Source organism: Capsicum annuum, chromosome 8 (genome assembly GCF_002878395.1).
Source record: "Capsicum annuum cultivar UCD-10X-F1 chromosome 8, UCD10Xv1.1, whole genome shotgun sequence".
Taxonomy (NCBI): Eukaryota; Viridiplantae; Streptophyta; class Magnoliopsida; order Solanales; family Solanaceae; genus Capsicum; species Capsicum annuum.
This window is the reverse complement of record NC_061118.1, coordinates 4257072-4277973: the sequence shown is the minus strand read 5'-3', so window position 1 is coordinate 4277973 and position 20902 is coordinate 4257072. Positions and strand designations below refer to the sequence as shown.

The window sequence follows — 20902 nt, the reverse complement described above, 5'->3', positions numbered from 1 at the left end:
GGCCTCCTAGGGATATTGGGATAACAGAAGATACTGAAGTGCATAATATTTAAAGTTTATTTGTATTTATTGTATTTGATAACACTGAACTTTAGGAGGGCTAAGATATAGTTGAAAGATGACATCTTAATATTTTTTTATGTGATTGTTAGATTTTTGATCATTATGCTTTTAAAATAGAATTGTTCGATCTTACTTTATGTTTTTGTTACGCATATTTTGGTATGAATATGTGATTTTCAGTTTTAAGTATAATTTTCAGTAATGAATATATATGCTTCAGTCATCATATGTATTTTTTAATGGTGTATTTGTATTTTTCATTGTATGCATATGTATTTTTTTGTAATACATTTAAGGTAAGTGGAGGTTGCATATAATATTTTTCATTGTATGAATATGTATTTTTTTGTAATGCATATGTATTTTGAGTAATGCATATATTTTTCTTTCAGTTATGCACATATACTTTCGAATAATACAAAGTTATTGTATTGTCTTGCATAAGTCTATGTATTTTTATGAAGCATATGTATTTATGATTTATACATACATAGTTATTCGTATATATCTATGAATAATGCATATTTATTTATGATTATTGCATATGTTTTCTTAAAAAAAATAAAAATGGATTTCAAGTTCTGATTAAGTAATTGATAAGTCATTAAATGTATTTTTAATTATTTTTATTTATTACATAAATATATGTTAACTTATTTTTAGTTTTTATAGATCGGTATACGTTTTTATTAGAATCTCATATGTATTTTTCACACCAAAAAATTAACTTGTATAGTGTACACTCTTTTTCGTATAAATAAATAATGGTATATGTCTTATAAAATATATTCATGATGATAACATTTGCAACAATTTAACTACAGAAAAGTCAACATCATCAAAAGTTTGTATCAAAATTTAAAATCATAAAATAATCAACGAAAAAAATAATTGTTTTTGAACTGAATACATCTGTAAACTTATCATTTATTATATTTCCTACATAAATACCAATTGTGACCTTTAAATCCACATGAACTACAATAATTTTTGTTTTTCTTCTAGAACATATCTCTTTCCGACTATCCACGATCCTTCTTTGCAGGTCTTCCAGGGGGTCGCTTGTATTTTGAGGGCAAAACTATTTCTCCAATATCTCCTGTGGAATCACTCAATCATCTTTGTGTGGTGTAGGATAAATGGGAAGATCATATGTTCTTGACACAGTTTTTGATTTGTATAGGTCAGAGTAATATAATCCCTTTTGAAAATTCTTGTTATCAAGTACTTCATAAGCATGCACACACAATATCTCGTCTTATTGAAATGCATGGCAAGGATTTTTTTTTCTTAAGACAAACAATAAAATGTTTATCCTTGTCGTGTACTATATAGACATACTCTGAGGCTGATATAAATTGAAATTATTAAAATAAAATTAAAATTATAAGAGCAATTATTCATTTGACATTTGTAATTGTTCCAGTTTAGCAATTGTATTTTACCAACTCTGCATATGTATATTGCATGTCTCAATATGTATTTTTAGAAATATATGGCCTTCATATTTAAAAAAAAAAAAAAACAAATGCAGTCAAACACTTAAAACAGAGTGCAAATGTATTTTTTAAATACATATAGCTGGCAGCATATGTAAATTGAAATACATAAAAGTAACTACCAGTGATCACATAAACAGACTGCATATGTATTTTACAAATACATACAGCTGGCAATATATGTAATGTAATTAAATGCATATATAAGAAGGACTTACGGTTCCATCCATGGTATAAGCAGTTACAAAAGTACCAGTATACAGTTTTCTGAGATGACTTGCATCAACGATTATTACAGATCTACAATGTTCAAACCCTTTGACACAATAACTTATTAGTATATACAAAACTTCGAAACAAAATCCAACAAGAACAAATTGTTTAATTGAAACGGGGAAAAATACAAAATAAACTGTAACAATTGTATATCAATATTCAACCTACATAACGTGATGGAAAACTCTAATTTGTAAAAAGAAATTATTGATCAAACCACTTTGTTCGAGAACTGATCAAACCATTGTTGTTACGATTTTTCCAGCGATTTTCACAAATATAGTTTGAAAAATTTACAAACAAAATCAGATTGGTTTATTGATACCTGTATTTGCAGCGTTGTCTTATCAAACTCTTTGTCTTGTTCCAGGTTTTTTGGTATGACTTTGATTACTATTCCTTATCTTGAGCCGGGGGTCTATCGAAAACAGTCTTGCTACTTCCCCGGGAGTAGTGGTATGGACTGCGTACATCCTACACTCCCCAGACCTCACTATGTGGGAATACACTGGATTTGTTGTTGTTGTTGTCTTATCAAACTCTTCTAAAAACATTAGACGATGCACATAAATTTTGAAAGCAGTCATTTTTTAAAAAAATTGATAAGAGTTGTAGATTATGAAAAACGTTTTTGAATTTTGAATTATGCTGCTGTAAAATAATGGTTGTCGTTAAAATAGAGTCATTAAAGGAAAAGATATCTGTAAAAGGTTAAGAAATCTGTCAAATTAAATGTTCCTTAAATTAAGGAACCGTTTTTTCCATATTAAACTGAAACAAATTTGAGTTAAATTAGGAACAAAATCTTTAATTTTATATGTATTTAACTAGCAACAGTTTAATCAAATACAAAATACATATTGCTATTTTTTATAATTTTGAAAGGATTGCTATAAAACTTACAATTAAGGCTCTATAGTTGCTATTTCTGAAAATTTTCCTATTATTAATATCTTGTTCGATATATTTTTTAGCCAATGTATAACTAATGTATATTAGTTATACACTCTATTATATATTAAAATGTGTATTACCAGTACCTCAAAATTCACGACATTAGTAATGCAATGTATATGATGCATTGATTAAAGACACAATTATCTCTCTCAAAAAATAAATTCGCATCCTTTCCAACATATATATGAAGGGTATTTTTGTATTTTTTTTTAAAAATGATATAAATTCATGTTATTTCTAATACATCAAATCAAATATTGCATAAGAAAACTACAAACATAACTAACACAAGTATTACTAATATATCACATTTTATATTATTTTTACACACTCTATCAAACGAACCTTTAATGAAGTCAAATAATAGGGGTAGGGGTGGGCGTTCGGTATTCGGTTCAGTATTTTCAAAGTTCAAGTTCGGTAATTCGGTAATCGATATTTGAACGTAGATATCACATACCATACTAATAAACATTTGTTCGGTAATTTGATAATCGATAAATTGAACTTCAGTTCGGTACGGTATTTGGTAATACCATATTAAAATTAGAGATGTGTAAATGTACGTTTAAACTTCAAAGAGTATATATTTAATAGAAACCCTATTTAGTATTCTTTTTATTGCTTTTTATGATATTACTAAGGTCCAATAGATTCTTTGGGATGACTAATACTATTATCTATTGAGTTGGTTAGACACACACATAAATGTATAATTCTTATTTGACATTTAGTAAATAACGAATACAAAACAATATTAATATCTTGTACCAAACCCAATTTTGAATATCAAAATATTGAAATTTTACTCCCAAATATCATACCAAATATCGAATTACTGTATAACAATTATCAATTTTTTTAATTCGATTCAATAATTCGATTTTCGGTATTTTATGTCCAACTTCAACTAGGGGTAATATAGTCAAAATGAAGTCCAAATAGCATTTCTCAAGTCTCACACACAGAGGGAGAGTCCAACTCCAACTCAAATCTCTGATCAAACACAGCTAAATCACAACTCACACTCTCTCTTAATCACATTTTCTAGAGAGAGAAACAAGTGCTTAATACTGAAACTCACTTTCAATTTTGAACTTAATCCTTATCATTCCACACACAACTTTCTCTCTCTACAATTATATCTCTCTGTATAAAGGAATCTCATAAATCTCTTTTGCTTTACTCATTGATAAGTAAGATAAATTCACTATCATGTCGGAGTTTTCCGGCGACGGTATATCGGAGTTCAGTTCCGGCGAAAACGGTGGTGGCGGAGGCAATGTACGCGAAACGACGCCGTTGACAGTGTCGGCGTCGTTTAAGGAAGGGAAGAGTAGCTCACGGCGGAAGGCGGCGGTGATGAGACCAAGCCTTGACGCCGATGAGTTTTTTAACTTACTTCATGGTTCGGATCCGGTGAAATTGGAGCTTAATCGACTTGAAAATGAAGTTAGAGGTTAGTTATAGTTATTGTGCTAGCTAGATCCAATGCTCATCTCGTGTTAATATGGCGTCCGTTCCAAAATTGCTAGTCACGTTTTACTTTTCTCGAGAGTTAATTTGACTAATTTTAAAAGCTAAATGCTTTATGGAGAGTTAATTTGGCTAATTTTCAAAGCTAAATGCTTTTATGGAGAGTTAATTTGACTAATTTTCAAAGCTAAATTCGATTAGATTAGATTAATCTGATATTTCAAAGTTAGAGGTTAGTTGTTGTACTAGCTGGATCCAGTGCTGAATTTCTTGTTAATACGGTGTCTTTTTACTGCTGAAAGTGTGTTATAGTTGTCATTTTTTGCTTTCTAGAGAGTTGATTTGACTAATTTTCAAAGCTAAATTAGATTACTTTAGTAAATTTGACGTCATTTAAGCTGGATCCAATGCTGAATTTTGTGTTAGCACGGCGTCGCTTACCGTTGAATGTTTGTTTTATACTCCGTTCCGTTCCAAAATAGTTGTCACGTTTTGCTTAATTTGACTAATTTTCAAAGCTAAATTAGATTAATTTAGTATTTTGTAATTGAAATTTGGATATTCAGAGTTTAGTCGTCTAGACTAATTTTCAAAGCTAAATTAGATTAATTCAATATTTTGTAATTAAAATTTGGATATTCAGAGGCGACTCGTCATTGTAGCTGGATCCAATGCTGATTTCGTGTTAGTACTGCATCGTTTTTGTTGCCTTTTTTTTTTTTGTGATTGATGATGCATATTGTTTTATGCTCATTTTGTGTTAATACGGCGTCATTGCTGTTGAATGTTTGTTTTATACTCTGTTCCGTTCCAAAATAGTTGGGTTTTGCGCTCTCTGAGAGTTAATTTGACTAATTTTCAAAGCTAAATTAGATTAATTTAATATTTTGAAGTTGAAATTTGGATATTCAGAGGTTTAGTTGTTGTACTTGCTGGATCCAATGCTGAATTTTGTGTTAATACAGTGTCGTTTAATGTTGTCGGTTCAAAAATAGTTGTCATGTTTTGCTTCATCGAGAGTTAATTTGACTAATTTTTGAAGCTAAATTCGATAAATTTAATATTTTGAAATTGAATTGGATATTCAAATGTTAGTCATTTTAGCTGGATCTAATGCTGATTTTGTGCTAATAGGGCATCGTTCTATATGTGACTCTCTCTCTCTTTTTTTGCGTTCTGAAGTTTTTGCGATTGATGCTTTTCTTTTTCCCTTTCTTTTGAAGATAAGGACCGGGAATTGACTGAAGCTCAAGCAGAGATCAAGGCACTGAAATTATCCGAGAGACTACGAGAAAAGGCTGTTGAAGAGGTTTTGACTATTTACTTACTTTTTGCTCTTGTTACTGTTGAATTTTTGTTTTATAGTAGCAAAATGTGAACATTATTCGTGTAGAGATCGCAGAATTTGTGAGATACTAAAAGAATTAATGATAAAAAAATACACCTAAAGTAATCCTTTTTTTCGAGTTTCTATCTGTGTAAATTGTCCTAAAGAAGTTTGGGGTGCCTTGCGAAGGTAGGTTAGTTAAATGTAATAATGTATGATACACTATGTGTCTATGAGCAACTAGACTGAACAGATTGTTGGGATTGGCTACATGAATTATCTATTCTTGTTGCATTTTGATTGTTTCCCCACTTTGTGGGAATATATTGGGTATGTTGTTGCATTTTTACTGTTTGATTACTTAGAAATAGATTATTGTTTGTTGGTCTTCATAAATCATAATATGAAAAAGAAATCTTAGTATTTGAATAATCACTCTGGACTTGGGCTGTGTCCCTTCTGAAGTAGTCTCCATTGATGTACTTGTCTTATTCCAAATTGATTTGAACAAAATCTTTTAGAAATGTAATTTGCAGTTATTTAATTGATTAAATGCTAATTTCTTCTGGTTTGAGAGTTGTTTTTCTAGAAAGGTGGGCAAACGGATGGTCTTTATTAATTTGGAGTCATTATTTTTTGAAGATTTTCTGACTACTATATACGTGAATTGGAAGTTTCATATGCAGTATATGAAGATCTATAAATGTTCCACTAGTCCGTTCTTATATGGGAGGGTCGTATATTCCATCTGACTTTCTTTTCCAAATCAAAAGAGTTGAATAAAAGCTTGGCGTTGACTTTCATAGTTGGAAACTGTGGTCTCTCTACTCTTAGGTGATAGGCAGTTCTAGATTACCATTGCATTTATGTTGTGCTCTGTGCGACAAAATAATAGTCGCCTTTATAAACTCAAAGATGCATTTTGATTGATGAAAACTGCTGATGATGATTGAAAAGCCATCGCCAATGTTTAAGCGGAAAAGCTGATATAGATTTCTATATTTGTCCTAATTTCAGCTCACAGATGAGTTGTCAAGGGTCGACGAGAAGCTTAAATTGACAGAATCTCTTTTAGAAAGCAAGGTACTATTGCAAGCTCTTCTCATCAATTTTTGTTCTTTTTTAAGCTTTCTATATAGCTGTTAATAATTTTCTTGCTTGGCAGAATCTTGAAATTAAGAAAATTAATGATGAGAAGAAAGCATCCATGGCAGCTCAATTTGCAGCAGAAGCCACTCTTAGAAGGGTCCATGCTGCCCAAAAAGACGATGATATGCCTCCTATTGAAGCCATCCTTGCACCTTTGGAGGCTGAACTCAAGATCGCACGTCAGGAGGTGTGCGCATGTGTTTAAAAACTGGCTGTGGTAAGGTAAAAGCTCACCTTCATAGATTTTCTTAGTCTTTCACCTTCCTCCTGTGCAGATTGCGAAGCTGCAAGATGATAATAAAGCACTGGACCGTCTTACAAAGTCAAAAGAGGCAGCTTTACTTGACGCTGAGAGAACTGTGCAGTCAGCAGTAGCAAAAGCTTCTATGGTGGATGACCTTCAGAACAAGAACCAAGAGTTGATGAAACAGATAGAAATATGCCAGGTATTTTGATCACAGGAATGGCGCTTCTGCCGTTCTGAACAATGCAGCACTCTCTCATATTAGAAATCAATTCTCTTTTTGCCAATCTTGTTTCTCTTACACATACATCAGGAAGAAAATAAAATACTGGACAGAATGCATCGCCAAAAGGTTGCAGAGGTTGAAAAACTTACCCAAACAGTACGTGAGCTTGAGGAGGCTGTTCTTGCGGGTGGTGCAGCTGCTAATGCTGTCCGGGATTATCAACGGAAAGTTCAAGAGATGAATGTAATCTATCCTTTGCTAGACTTTCCTGAATTATACTCTAAAACAGTTAGTATATGGACAAAAATAAGTGCAGGAATATTTATATGTATCTATTTTCCAGGAAGAAAGAAAAACTCTTGATCGGGAGCTGGCACGTGCCAAGGTAACAGCTAATAGGGTAGCAACTGTGGTTGCCAATGAGTGGAAAGATGCCAATGATAAAGTAATGCCTGTGAAACAGTGGCTTGAAGAAAGGAGGTTTTTGCAGGTATAATGGTATCACTTGATGACTATGAGATCTTATGCTCTGTTGTCTTGATAGAACTTACTGCATTCCGTTTATGTAGTTTAATGAGCTCATATTGATGTTCCAAAATCTTATGCTACAGGGTGAGATGCAAACATTGCGTGACAAGCTCACAGTCACTGAACGAGCTGCAAAATCAGAAGCCATGTTAAAAGTAATAATTCAGTCCAATAAATGGGTGTATTTTTATTGCAGCTGTTCGAATTTGGTTAAACTTGTAGTCTTTTATTTTCGTCAGGAGAGATATCAACTGAGGCTTAAAGTCCTTGAAGAGACATTAAGATCATCCACCTCAGCTACTCGCAGTACACCAGATGGTAGAAGTTCAAGCAATGGTCCTTCACGTCGGCAATCACTGGGAGGCGCTGAAAACATCTCCAAGTTGACCTCCAATGGCTTTTTACCAAAGAGATCACCATCTTTTCAGCTTAGATCTTCTGGTTCCAGTACAGTTCTGAGGAATGCTAAAGGGACATCAAAGTCGTTTGATGGTGGCTCAAGGTCATTGGACAGAGGCAAAAACCTTCTGAATGGTACAGGTCCAAATTTCAACAGCAGCAAGTCGTGTGATGGAACCAAAGACAATGAGACTGAGAATAGTTCCTGGAAAGCAAGTCAGGTTGAAAAAGACAATGACACACAAGTTACAGAAAGAGAGGATACTATACCTGGAATATTATATGATTTGCTGCAAAAGGAAGTAATTGCTTTGAGGAAAGCAGGTCATGAGAAGGATCAAAGTCTTAAAGACAAGGATGACGCTATTGAGGTTAGATTTATTGCTCAGCTATACTATGACTTCGTTAACCAATGACATTTCTGCTGTGATTGACTGTTGTCTTTTTAATTCAGATGTTAGCTAAGAAAGTAGAAACTTTAACAAAAGCCATGGAGGTTGAAGCTAAAAAAATGAGAAGGGAGGTTGCTGCCATGGAGAAGGAGGTGGCTGCCATGCGTGTTGAGAAAGACCAAGAGAATAGGGCCAAAAGATTTGGAAATTTAAAGGGTTCAGTGAGCAGTTCTCAGCTGCCTCCAGGAAGGTATGCCTTTAGTTTTCATTTTAACGCAATTCTATGTTTCAGCCAATTATAAAACTGCAAGTTCTTCATTATTTACAAATCAACTCTTGATACGCATGGGCACTTGCAAAACTGATAGACAAAAGTTCAGTAACCAGCTTACCTGGATAGAAAGAAGAGAGTAAACAACACCCCCTTTTCTGCTTGCCATCACCCATTCTATTCTGAACCATGCTCAACAACTGGCGAGAAAAAAGTGAAAACAGTCTGTTCTTGGATTCTCACAATATCTACATGTCATCTCATGATGTCTATTATAATCAATTTAATTAGTGCTGGTTTACTCGAGAAAGAACAGAATAATACATTTTAGTATACGAAGGACTTAATTCATTATTTCAATGTTCAACTTTTAGCTCTTGTTTCCACCGCTGTTTAAAGTTCACAAGTGCATTGACATTTGGGATTTGGATGTGCTTCTTAGACATCATTGTTGCATGGTGAAATATCTGATATTGTCGGGCTGCAATAAAATGGCATCTGGCTAATGACTGGAATAGACCATCCAACCTAAAACCTTAAGGCAGTAGATTTTATGTTGACCAAGTTTAGGGGCATCACTTTTGACCGATGAAATAGTGACCCCAAAATATCAATGTGTTGGATTAGCGATATAGTAATTTAAGGATTAAATTGTGTATTAGCCCAAGCAAACTCATCCAAAAAGATTTGTTTGCTTAGGTACTAGGCTAAAATGAATCTGTTAGAGAGGTTTTGATCATAGGACATAAATTTACTTTATTTTAACAATTAAATTGTATGGCTACTACTTAGGAAAACAAACAAATGGAAATATAATCTTGGGGCTTGCTTGCAGATGACCGCTATTGATCCTATCTAGATCCAATCTTTTTGTGTTGGTCCAATCAAATTGGGATGAGTTTGGTTATAATCTGTTCATTTACTTTCCGTTCGTTGACTTTCCATTTTAACTCATCCAAACTTGACCCGACATTCCAATTTGACGCCGTTACCCAAATATTTGCTTCTGTTTAATTGTGTGATTCTTAATTCCTTTGTTCCATGAAGTCCTTTTTTTTTTCTGGTTTACTTCAAATACCATTGTATTATCTGCAGAAATGTAGCTCGAAGTGGGTTAACACGCAACACTCAATAACAATACGAGGAAACCCCTACTACTACAGCTTTGAGAAGATATTCTGCATAGACTTCCTGTATTCCTAGTCTACTTGACAACTCTACTATTTTCCACTAATGGTTTATTGTAAGATTGTAACAAGCATGCCATTCTCTATGATCGAAGTCTATCCAAACACTGGAAAAGACCGGTAGATGAAATTTGGTGTGCTTCTGACTTTGACTATGATCCCCTTCCGCTTAGAAATCAGCTGGAAAGATACTCAAGTTATCAAAGTTAAGCTAATGTTTTCGCCGAGCAGCTTGAGTGGCGGTGGTGGTGTGGTTGTATAGGTAGCTCTTGGTATTTACTTTGCCTATACTCTTTTCTCAACTTGTTTGCAGTCTATATTTGTAATCTGCAGCTTAATTGTGATGATATGTTATTCGTTCGTGTTTGTCTATATTCTTGTAATCAGAGAAGGATGATATTTTTTTCCCCCTTCTGATATTTTGACTAGAGTATTTGTGTTATATAAGTAATTTTTTTTTCTGAACCATTTGAATCTTTATAACTGCCTGATTTTTTATAACTGTTCGGGCCAGTTTTGTTCCTAAGTCGGGGGTCTATCCGAAACAGCCTCTCTACTTCATCTGAGGTAGCGGTATGTACCGCGTACACTCTACCCTCCCGAGACCTCACTTTGTGGGAATACACTGGCTATGTTGTTGTTGTTGTTGTTGTTGTTGTTGTTGTTGTTAGTGTTCGAACCAGTTTTGTTGCTACGTGTGGCGACATGGGGGCGAAAGGGAAAGTTTCTTGCTTTCGACGGAGCGGCCCCAAGTGATAGACTCGCACAACTGGCTATTAGCTCAGTGTTAGAGCGCATCCTTGATAAATTGCTCTGTTATGCCTGGGCTATGAGGGGTCTCAGCAAAATGGATGATTCAATGTGCTCATCGCTGCCCGACCTTGAGGTGTGATGTGGTGTCCGGGTTAGTTTGAATACCTTGATAAATTCCCGTTTGTACTTATCTTGATTAATTCCACGGGATATCTGCGATCTTCCACCTATGCCGTGAGGTTTCATGAGGGTGGGGGATTGGGGTGAGTAAGTGAAGTGGGGGGCCTAGTTTTTTGTTTTTTTTTCTTAAATGTCACTCCAGAAGGATTAGGAAGTTGGTTGTGTAGAGCATAATCTTTTGTCAGAAGGAGCACATGGGGTTATGGTTATTTGGTCAGAAACAAATGAAAATAAACCCATGTAAGTAATGATGTTCACTTTGTGTCAGTTTTCTTCACGTTATTTCATGTGCTTTCCAATACCTTGAGTCCAACTAAAGATAATGCTTAGATAACCTTTCATCAAAAGGGGTAAGCAAGCAAAGAATTTAATGTCAGAGCACAGTATTTGGGCCCTTAAAAAGTTGAAACTTACAAGGCTTTGCTATTTTCCTTGGTGAGATTTGATTCCATACAAATCAGATGTATCTGATTGACAAGAGTCAGCGAGAGTTGCTCGTATGATAAACACCCCTTACTTCCAACCTTGAGGTGGTGACTCGAGGTTCTGAGTATGAGTCACCGGGGACGAAAAAGTATGTACTTTCAACCTTGAGGTTGTGAGTTCGAGTCATGGGAGAAAAAATTGTGTGGAGCTTCTAGGGAGGGGTAGAAAAAGGCATAATATATAACTATGTTTTTTAACTTGGCTTTAACTTTTATCCATGCCCTCCACTGAACTTTTCAGTGTGGACAAGTAGGTATTTAAATAATTAAATTTGTATAAAGTTAAACAAGTCAGACACATGCATCCTGTGTGGCGTCCTACATGTAGTTCTATGTGTATTATGTCATATAAGACGCGTGTGTTTTTTTGTTTAACTTTATACAAGTTTGAGTGCCTACCGAACATCCAAAGTTGAAGGAGTGCCTACTGGACATCCAAAGTTGAAGGCCATATATGTGAGTGCGACTCCTCTTGTCCTTCCATTGAAAGAATAGTCAGTGTAGATAGGACCCCCTTTTTCTTCAACTTGCAAGCCAGCTTTCTTCTTGCTACTAGTAAAAATTGTAAAGGCTAGTCACTCTCGAGAGCAGGTTTTAATTTGACACGAAGTTTAATAGTAAAGAATTCTTTTGTATCTTGTGATTTTAAACTAAAGATATGTAGAATGTATCAAAATATCATCCAATTTTGTAATCTTGAACATGTTAGGTAGGAAATGACTTTTGAATTTGTGGCTATTTTTCGATATAAATCTGAGAAATGGTTATTTTTGAGATTCTTCCTTAGAGGTTGGTTCTGAGACTGTTCGGAGGGACCAGGCCCAACCCAAAACACTTGATTACCATTGAGTAGAATTGACATCCCATAGCCACTTTAAGCAGGAAATTATACCCATTACACATAAAATGAATGGTCTTAAACTTTTGACGGATGTATGTCTCATATGCAAAATTTTAAAGTTCCAAAAATCAAAATTGTTACTCATGGGGAAAACTTGTTAAACTTGAAGATGAGTAGCGAGGTCAAAAGTTTATGATCATTGTTATGAACCAATTGTCCCACATTGAAAAAATAGAGAAATGCTAAGGAGTTTATAGGTCAAATGGGTTCTCTCACCTATCAAACTAGTCTTTTGGGTTGGGCTCTCCCGTTTGGTTTATAACATTAGTGCTTTCATTGAGAGTGCGTTGGGTCGTGACTCGGAGTGGTGGCCTGGACTTTGGATCCAAGAGGGGTGCTAGCTGTGACTAACGAGGATTGATCCACGCGTGGTGGCCTGGACCTAAGAGGGGTGTCAGCCGTGACCAATGAGGTCGTTGGTTCTCAAGCGGAGGCGAGATTGTTATGAACCAATTGTCCCACATTGGAAAAATAGAGAAATCAGACTAGTCTTTTTGATTGGGTTCTCCCATTTGGTTTATAAGAATCATTCACTTTCAAGGCTATTCTCGTAAATTACAGACTTTTAAGGCTATAATTTAATATATACTTTATCCGTTTTAATTTATTTGTTTACTTCCTTTTTTCTCAATTTTAAAAAGAATATCTCTTTCCATTTTTGAAAATTCTTTAATTGTAACTTTCTATATGACATGTTTTAAACCACAAAATTTAAAATGTATTTTGATATATTTTACATCTCTTTAATTTAAGACTATAATTCAATTTATTTTTTTTTAAATTTCATGTCAAATTAAAATCAGATAAATAAATTAAAACAGAGCGAGTAGTCTTTTGGCTATGAGTGCAAGGTAAGGTGTGATTCTTTCCAAAGTGAAAACAATGGTCTGAAAAATAGTATTTTTGTTATTTGAAGTGTTTGATTGTACGTAGAATTTAAAATCGAGGAAAGACTTCTGAAATTTATAATTCAAAATAAATCAAAATTATTTATGTGCTTATAAATCATCTCACGACTTTTGCGAGAAAACATTTCAAGATATAAAGATCGAATTAGGTCTCAAAAAATTCAAAATGCTTTTTTTTTAAAAAAATAAAAATAAATTTAAAACCTTTGGATGCTCAATTGTGGACCTTTCTAAAATCCTAACAAGTAATCATATAAGCCGTCTAATTAAAAAGCATCAATAGCCATAGCCTCATGATTTCAACCCTATGCTTTATCTTAGGATTATGGAATCAATCTCTGAAGTTTAATATAAATTAAAAAGAAAGCTTATCATTAGGAAAGAAAAATAATAAAATAGTACACAGTAGATGTTGAAATTTGCATTTACTTCTTTATATATTTTAACTGCATTAATAAAAATTCTGACTATTATAAAATTCCGCTCCATCAAATTCTCTCTGTATATAGTGATTTATTCATTAGTTTACTTCTTCCAAATGTTGATATGTATAAGAAAAATAATCATATGCCCTAAGTGAATTTTTTTAATATGAATGTCAATTAAGCTTAAGCAAATATCTTCTTTTTTTTTTAAAGAAAAAAAATCAAAAGAAGCTTATTAAGATATCGAACGTCCGAGGAATAATATTTCTCGAGCTCAGATTTAGTTTTTCATCCAATGGTATGGTCTAGTGGTTCAAATCCCAGCAGAGGTAAAAAAAAGACACTATCACTGCGTGATTGGATATAGTTGAGGCTCGCAGAAACTGGTGGGTGGTGACAGATATCTCGTGGATATAGTTGATGCGCGCAGAAACTGGTGGGAGATGACACGTATCTCGTATATCTAGTTGAGGCACGCAAAAACTGGTGAGAGGTGACACGTATCTCGTGGATATAGTTGAGGCGCGCAGAAACTGGTGGGAGGTGACACCGTGACACGTATCTCGTGGACAGTTGAGGCGCGCTAAAACTAGTGAGAGGTGACACGCATCTCGTAGATATAGTTCTGGTGAAAGGTGACACGTATCTCGTGGATCTAGTTGAGGCGCGTAAAACTTGTGAGAGGTGACATGTATCTCGTAGATATAGTTCTGGTGAAAGGTGACACATCTCGTGAATATAGTTGAGGCACACAGAAACTGGTGGGAGATGACACAAATCTCGTGAATATAGTACTAGTGGAAGGTGAAACGTATCTCGTGAATATAGTTGAGGTGCGCAGAAACTAGAGAGAGGTGACACGTATCTCATGGATATAGTTCTGGAGGGAAGTGACACGTATCTCGTGGATATAGTTCTAGTGGAAGGTGAAATGTATCTCGTGAATATAGTTGAGGCGCGTAGAAACTTGCGGGAGGTGACACGTATCTCGTGGATATATAGTTCTGGTGAAAGGTGATACGTATCTTGTGAATATAGTTGAGGCGCGCAAAAACTGGCGGGAGGTGACACGTATCTCGTGGATATATCGTTCTAGTAGAAGGTGACACGTATCTCGTGAATATAGTTGAGGCGAGCAGAAACTGGTGGGAGGTGACACATATCTCGTGGATATAGTTCTAGTGGAAGATGACACGTATCTCGTGAATATAGTTGAGGCGCGCGGAAACTGACTCGGACACTGCGATTATTTAAAAAAAAAAATGGAATGTTGGAGTAAAGATAATAGAAAAAGTTTTCTTTAAAAAAGGACCACGGGTAGCCGTTTAGATGGGGACCTATATACACACTTTTGGCTATGAGTGCAAGGTGTGATTCTTCCAAATGATTAATAACACTAATGTGGGCTACAATATTAATCATTAGTTCCACTATTAAAATAGTAATCATAATTATTAAAGTTTGATTTGCACAATAATGTTTGATATGCATGGGCTGTTCTAATAATGACATGATTTTCTATAGTAACTATTTGTGTTTTGTAGTGAAGACAGCAATGATACTATACTATACTTTTTTTTTTTCTTTTTTACTATAAACAATTTTTAAAAATTTATAAAAGAATTTAAGTTTTATACCCCGTCAGCAGTTGAAATGATAGTAAAAGTAATCATAACTTTTAAATTTCAAATAAATATAAACCTCTTCAATGGCAGTGTTGCCTACCAAAAATAAGTTCTACATAAATTTAGATTTAATTAGATCTCAATACGAATATCAAACATCGACAAACAAATTAACTACTGTAAGAAAATTAGAAAGATAGTGGAATGGACAATGTAATTAAATAGCCCTTTTGGTATAAAATCATGAAAAATGAAAATTTTAAAATTAAATCATTTTTAAATACATAAAGATACTCATTTGATTTCAATTTATGTGACACACTCTTAATTTGCATGCTTAAAAAGAACATGGCCTTAATTTTCATAATTTAGACCTTGTTTTACATCATAAATTTCAAAATAAATCATCCTTTTCTAAAATTTCTGCTCAATTTATCAATTTTTTGTGAGATAAGCATCCAGTACCTCCTCGAATTATGATCAAAGTTGCTACGACACACTCCAACTTCACAGGGGTCCTATTACCCTCTCCGAACTCAATTTTAGCGTATTTTTGTCATCTTTTTGTGCTGACGTGACAACTTTATTACATAAAAATGGGGGCCATATCAAAGGTGTCACGTCAGCTAAAAAGATTGACAACAATAAGCTAAAATCTAGTTCCGGGGAGTAATACGACCCTAGTAAAGTTGAAGAATGTCGTCGCAAATTTGATCATAGTTATTTTTCTTTTTAACCCCTCCCTAGGAGTTTCCACCTTTTCGCTCTCTTGGTGACTCGGACAGTCGAACTCACAACCTCAGTGCTAAAAGTGAAGGATGCTTATCATCCGAGAAGATATTAATCTTTTTTACACCCCAACCAAAAAAAGTACCATATAAAATAGAGTTGTGACTTGTAGAACCCTTTATAAATTAGACCCTCACAATCACAATTCACAAGAAAACATAGGATACTAGCTTATAGTGACTAAAATTTAAACAATATGGCTAGTACTCATAGCACTTTCAAAAATGCCTTGATTGCAATTTTAGCTACTTTTCCTTCTATTCTTTTCTACATCTCTTTCCTTCATCATCACAATAATGAAGATCACTCATTGTGGAATTGGTGCAATCAACATCCATTTTTACTTGCTAATGTCATGTTTTTCCTTAATGTCAATGTACTTTTTTGGTTCATTGCTCTTCTTCAATCAAGCCTCCATTGGGTAATTAATTCTTCCATTTTTTACTTTGATGAATAATGTTCACATTCTTAAAGCATCTGGTACCCTGAACTATGATCAAATTTGTTACGACATGCTCCAACTTCACGAAGGTTCTATTACCTGTCTGAACTCTATTTTAGTGTTTTTTGTCGCCCTTTTTTAGCTAACATGACACCTTTGACGACGTGGGTTCCATTTTTATGTAATAAAGGTGCCATGTCAGCACAAAAGGGCGACAAAAATATGCTAAAATTGAGTTCAGTGGTAACACGACACCCATGTGAAGTTGGAGTGTGTCGCAACAACTTTGACCGTAATTCGAGGGGATACTGGATGGTTATCTCTTATTTTTTTTTTTAAGAAAACTTTTTCACTTGTGAATTTAATTTCAAATAGCCATCATTACTTTTTTAAGAAAACTTTTTCACTTGTGAATTTAATTTCAAATAGCCATCATTACGTATTTTCAAATTTCATTGGTGAAACTCCGTAACAATACGTCACTTCAAAACAACTTCAGATAGAAATGCATGAACTTTGACAATATGAAACTTCAGACGCTGCATGTCTAAGCTGTTTCGAAGTGATTGATTACTCGAAATAGCAACTAGTTGTATTACTGTTCCCTTTTGGATAAAATCGGCATAATTTTTTCGAAAGACTTCACACCATTAAGAGTATCGTTACACATACTTCCATAACTTACTTTTGTTCTAATTTTTTTTTCTTAAAATAATTTTGGCAGATGATAGGTTTGTACTGGATGGTTATTCCAGTAATGCTACTACATTTCTATGCAAATCATCCAATGGCACAATACAATCAATTGAGGTCATGGATTGTTACAATTTTGACATGGATTTGGAGTATTAGGATGTTACATAGCTACTTAAGAAGGGAAAATTGGCAATTGGGAGTTAAACAAGATTGGAGATACATTGATATGAGTCACCAATATGGAAAGAATTGGTGGTGGATATCTTTTTTTGCTATTTATATCTCTCAACAGGTGAGTTTAAGTTATGTTTTTTCTTGATGAAACTTGGAATATATATGACTTGGTTACATTTGTTGTATGTCTATCGTAAATAGCCTCTCTCTACACGAAAAGATAGTGGTAAGGTTCATGTACGTCCTACCTTCTTCATACCCCACTTCTTTTTGTTGTTATTGCAAGTAAAACATCTGGTACCTTCCTGAACTATGGCCAAATTTGCTACGACACACTCTAACTTCACAGGGGTCCTACTACTCCTGAACTCAAATTTAGCGTATTTTTGTCACCCTTTTTAGCTGATGTGACACTTTTGTCAATCTTTTTAGCTGACGTAGTAGCACCTTTGATGTTAGACCCATTTTATGTAATAAAGATGTCACGTCAGCACAAAAGGGTGACAAAAATAAGCTAAATTTGAGTTAGGGGTAATAGGACATCTGTGAAGTTGGAGTGTGTCGTAGTAAATTTGGTTATAGTTTAGCGGTACTAGATGCTGTACTCCGTTGTTGTTGTTACTGTTGTTATACTCCATTTCATTTTTTTTATTTATCGAAAACAGTCTCTCTACTCTACAAAAGTTAGGCATAAGGTCTGCGTACACTTTATCCTCTCCAGACGTCCTCACTTGTGAGATTATACTGTTTCATTTCTTGAGTGATTTGTGAAAAATCTAGTAATATAATTAAGTTACTAGCATACATTTGCCCTTGTAAGGCAAGAGGTTCATCTGAATTCTGTTCGCCAGAAAATTACATTATAGACATATTATAATAATGAATCCACTTGACTTTCTTCGTATGTTCGCTTTTTCATACATTTCAGATTCGTTCAATGAAAATTCTGACTTCGCCGCTGCTTGCAGGTTTTACAGATGGGGATATGCTTGCCTCTACATGTTGTCCATTCAGTAGATAAGCCATTGAACTTGTTGGATTTCATTGCCACAGTCATCTGCATCGCCGGCGTTACAATCGCCTTTTACGCAGATACACAGCTGCGCATTTTCATTAGCAAAAATCAGAAACTAAAACAACTTGGCCAGCCATTAGTTCCAATTCTTGACAAAGGACTATGGTGTTACTCAAGACATCCAAATTACTTTGGTGAGCAAATGTGGTGGTGGGGATTGGCCTTATTTGGATGGAATTTGGGACATAGTTATATATTTATTGGTGCAGTTTTAAATAGTATGTGTTTGGGATATGTTACTATGCTTGTTGAGGAAAACATGGTTAGAGAAAACTATAGGGCTAATGCATATAACCTCTACCAAAAGAATACATCTATGTGGATACCATGGTTGATCAAGTCTACCTCAAATGATAAAGGTAAGAAAAATTGAGTCCATATGGTAATTTTATAAGAAGAAAAGAACAATGTATTGTTATATGTTGCTCGGACTCTTCAAAAATAGTCGATCGATGGGTGCGACATCAAAAGTGAAGAGCTCGCGCAGCTTAGTTGTATTGTTATTTGCTTTGTATTTACTTCTCTTGTATGTATGATTCATTTGCTTTGTTATGTATTGTGAAAACTGTGCTATCTGTTTATAATCCATCAGTTACAACGACAACATACTCGATGTAGTTTTACAACTGTGGTTTGATCGAGAGGAGGATAGTGTGTACGCAAACTAGGGGTGTGCATTGATCGGTTCGGTTCGGTTTTATATATTATTGATTTGGTTTATTGGTTTTCGGTTTTTAAATATGCTAAACCAATAACCAAATCAATAAAATATTTATCGGTTTTTAGTCCTTAATGGTTCTGTTTTCGGTTTAACCAATAAGAAAATATCCATAAAATAGAAATAGTAGTAACTAACATGAAAAAAAAAATCCGAATCTTAGTTGCAATAAAAAATCCTACATGATGTGTTTTAATTTACAAGAAGCTTCAAGTTTGAACTAAATGTTGTTAGGAGAAACTAAGAGTTTTATATGTATGTATATATATATATATATATAAAACATTTTTATCAGTTTGGGTTATCGGTCGGTTCAGTTTTTGCACACCTCTAACACAAACTTTAACCCTACCTTGAGAGCTCGAGAGGTTGTTTCTGATAGACCCACGAATTAAGTAAAAACATCACAAAGCAGTTCGAAAAACGAAACAATGGAAGTGAAAAGGCCAAGTCAAAATTCTAAAGAGTGCATGGCAAAGCATATACTAAAAAAGAAACAGCCACTACATTAAAATAATTAAAATAATACGATACATTAAAATAATACGATAATCTAAATGCAAGAAACATTAAATAATAATAAAGCTGGCATAACATCAGTTATTGTTATTAAAATGAAATTCTTGTACAAGTTATCTTAAACTAGTTGATATTTGGGAAATTTTAGTATTTTATGATTAATGAAAGTAAACTAATAACAAGAAATAAAAGAGATGATATATTTTATGAGGATAACATAACTACCTAATAGACTCTGAAACAGTTTATTACGTGTTCAGATGTTCAATTGAACAGATTACACTTCAAATGGCTAAATGAAATTTAATGGCAAATTTAAGGAGCTGAATATATATTTAAGCCTAAATTAAAACACAAAATTTTGAGGTAAATATCATATAAAATTAAATAAAAGCAAACCAAACCTATAAACACAATAACAAGAGAAACATTTCATGTAGAATATCATGTAACAATTTTTCTTTTTTTTTTTTTGGTTAAAAAATTAAATAAAATAATACAATTAAAGAAAGAAAATGCCACGTAGCAACAACTAAACCGTTATTCTCGTTATTTTCTATCTTCACATTTCTCTTTCAGATCAAAATAATCAATTCATCAATTTTTTTTCTTTCAAAATTTCATCAAAAAAAAATTGTTAATAAAGATAAGAAATATTAATTTTCGTATCATAATTCATCAATTTTTTTTCGAAAAATTCAACAAAAAAAGAAGTGCATCAATGGCTACACTTGAAAGCTTGATTGGTTTGGTTAATAGAATTCAACGTGCATGTACCATTTTAGGTGATCATGGTGGTGAAGGAATGTCCCTATGGGAAGCTCTTCCTACCGTCGCCGTCGTCGGTGGCCAGGCTAGTATATTTTATATATGTCTTTTATTTTTTTTGATTTCCCACGCGGTGTGTTATGGACCTGCATTGTGGCCTGACTAAATTTGTGTCGTGCATGGGAAGTTCTAAGGGTTACAAGACAAAAGAAAGTATGTATCTAGTAGGATTTGAATCGGAGACATCTGGTTATGGATGAAAGAATGAGTAGTTAGCACTCAATTTTTATGTTTTTTTTTATTTCTCATGCGGGGTGTTATGTATGTGCATTGTGGTCTGACTAAATTTGTATTCGTGCATGGGAAGTTCTAAGTGTTTCTTGACAAAAGAAACTATGTATCTATCTGGTTAAGGATGAAGGAATGAGTACTTACCACTCAATTTCTATG

At 33.9% G+C, this 20902-nt stretch overlaps 3 protein-coding genes across 3 annotated transcripts in view; all 3 read left to right on the top strand.

Moving 5' to 3' along the window:
* The first annotated feature begins 3753 nt into the window (after positions 1-3753).
* LOC107838756 (microtubule-associated protein 70-2) lies at positions 3754-10462 on the top strand. The gene is made up of 11 exons (XM_016681946.2): positions 3754-4254; positions 5495-5580; positions 6616-6681; positions 6764-6934; positions 7023-7193; positions 7305-7460; positions 7561-7707; positions 7829-7900; positions 7985-8515; positions 8599-8786; positions 9903-10462. Exons 1-11 carry the CDS (start codon positions 4011-4013, stop codon positions 9940-9942), a joined length of 1872 nt encoding a protein of 623 aa, XP_016537432.1. The 5' UTR covers positions 3754-4010; the 3' UTR covers positions 9943-10462.
* A 5725-nt stretch (positions 10463-16187) lies between these two features.
* Positions 16188-19033, top strand: LOC107838757. Its single transcript, XM_016681947.2, has 3 exons — positions 16188-16481; positions 17227-17490; positions 18341-19033. Exons 1-3 carry the CDS (start codon positions 16257-16259, stop codon positions 18818-18820), a joined length of 969 nt encoding a protein of 322 aa, XP_016537433.1. The 5' UTR covers positions 16188-16256; the 3' UTR covers positions 18821-19033.
* A 1240-nt stretch (positions 19034-20273) lies between these two features.
* LOC107838758 (phragmoplastin DRP1C) overlaps positions 20274-20902 on the top strand; it is a 15345-nt gene continuing 14716 nt past the window's right edge. The window contains exon 1 of the mRNA XM_016681948.2: positions 20274-20537. Coding sequence (XP_016537434.2) covers positions 20406-20537 — 132 coding nt within the window. The 5' untranslated portion in view covers positions 20274-20405. The remainder of the gene's footprint in view (positions 20538-20902) is intronic.

What these genes read in the sequence shown, in the direction of transcription:
- LOC107838757 (XM_016681947.2), top strand. Translation starts at nt 16,257, where the DNA reads ATGGCTAGTACTCATAGCACTTTCAAAAATGCCTTGATTGCAATTTTA. An exon ending in TTCAATCAAGCCTCCATTGG is followed by an intron (nt 16,482 to 17,226) that starts GTAATTAATTCT and finishes TAATTTTGGCAG; the next exon opens with ATGATAGGTTTGTACTGGAT. An exon ending in CTATTTATATCTCTCAACAG is followed by an intron (nt 17,491 to 18,340) that starts GTGAGTTTAAGT and finishes CGCTGCTTGCAG; the next exon opens with GTTTTACAGATGGGGATATG.
- LOC107838756 (XM_016681946.2), top strand. Translation starts at nt 4,011, where the DNA reads ATGTCGGAGTTTTCCGGCGACGGTATATCGGAGTTCAGTTCCGGCGAA. An exon ending in AATCTCTTTTAGAAAGCAAG is followed by an intron (nt 6,682 to 6,763) that starts GTACTATTGCAA and finishes CTTGCTTGGCAG; the next exon opens with AATCTTGAAATTAAGAAAAT. An exon ending in GGAAAGTTCAAGAGATGAAT is followed by an intron (nt 7,461 to 7,560) that starts GTAATCTATCCT and finishes TCTATTTTCCAG; the next exon opens with GAAGAAAGAAAAACTCTTGA.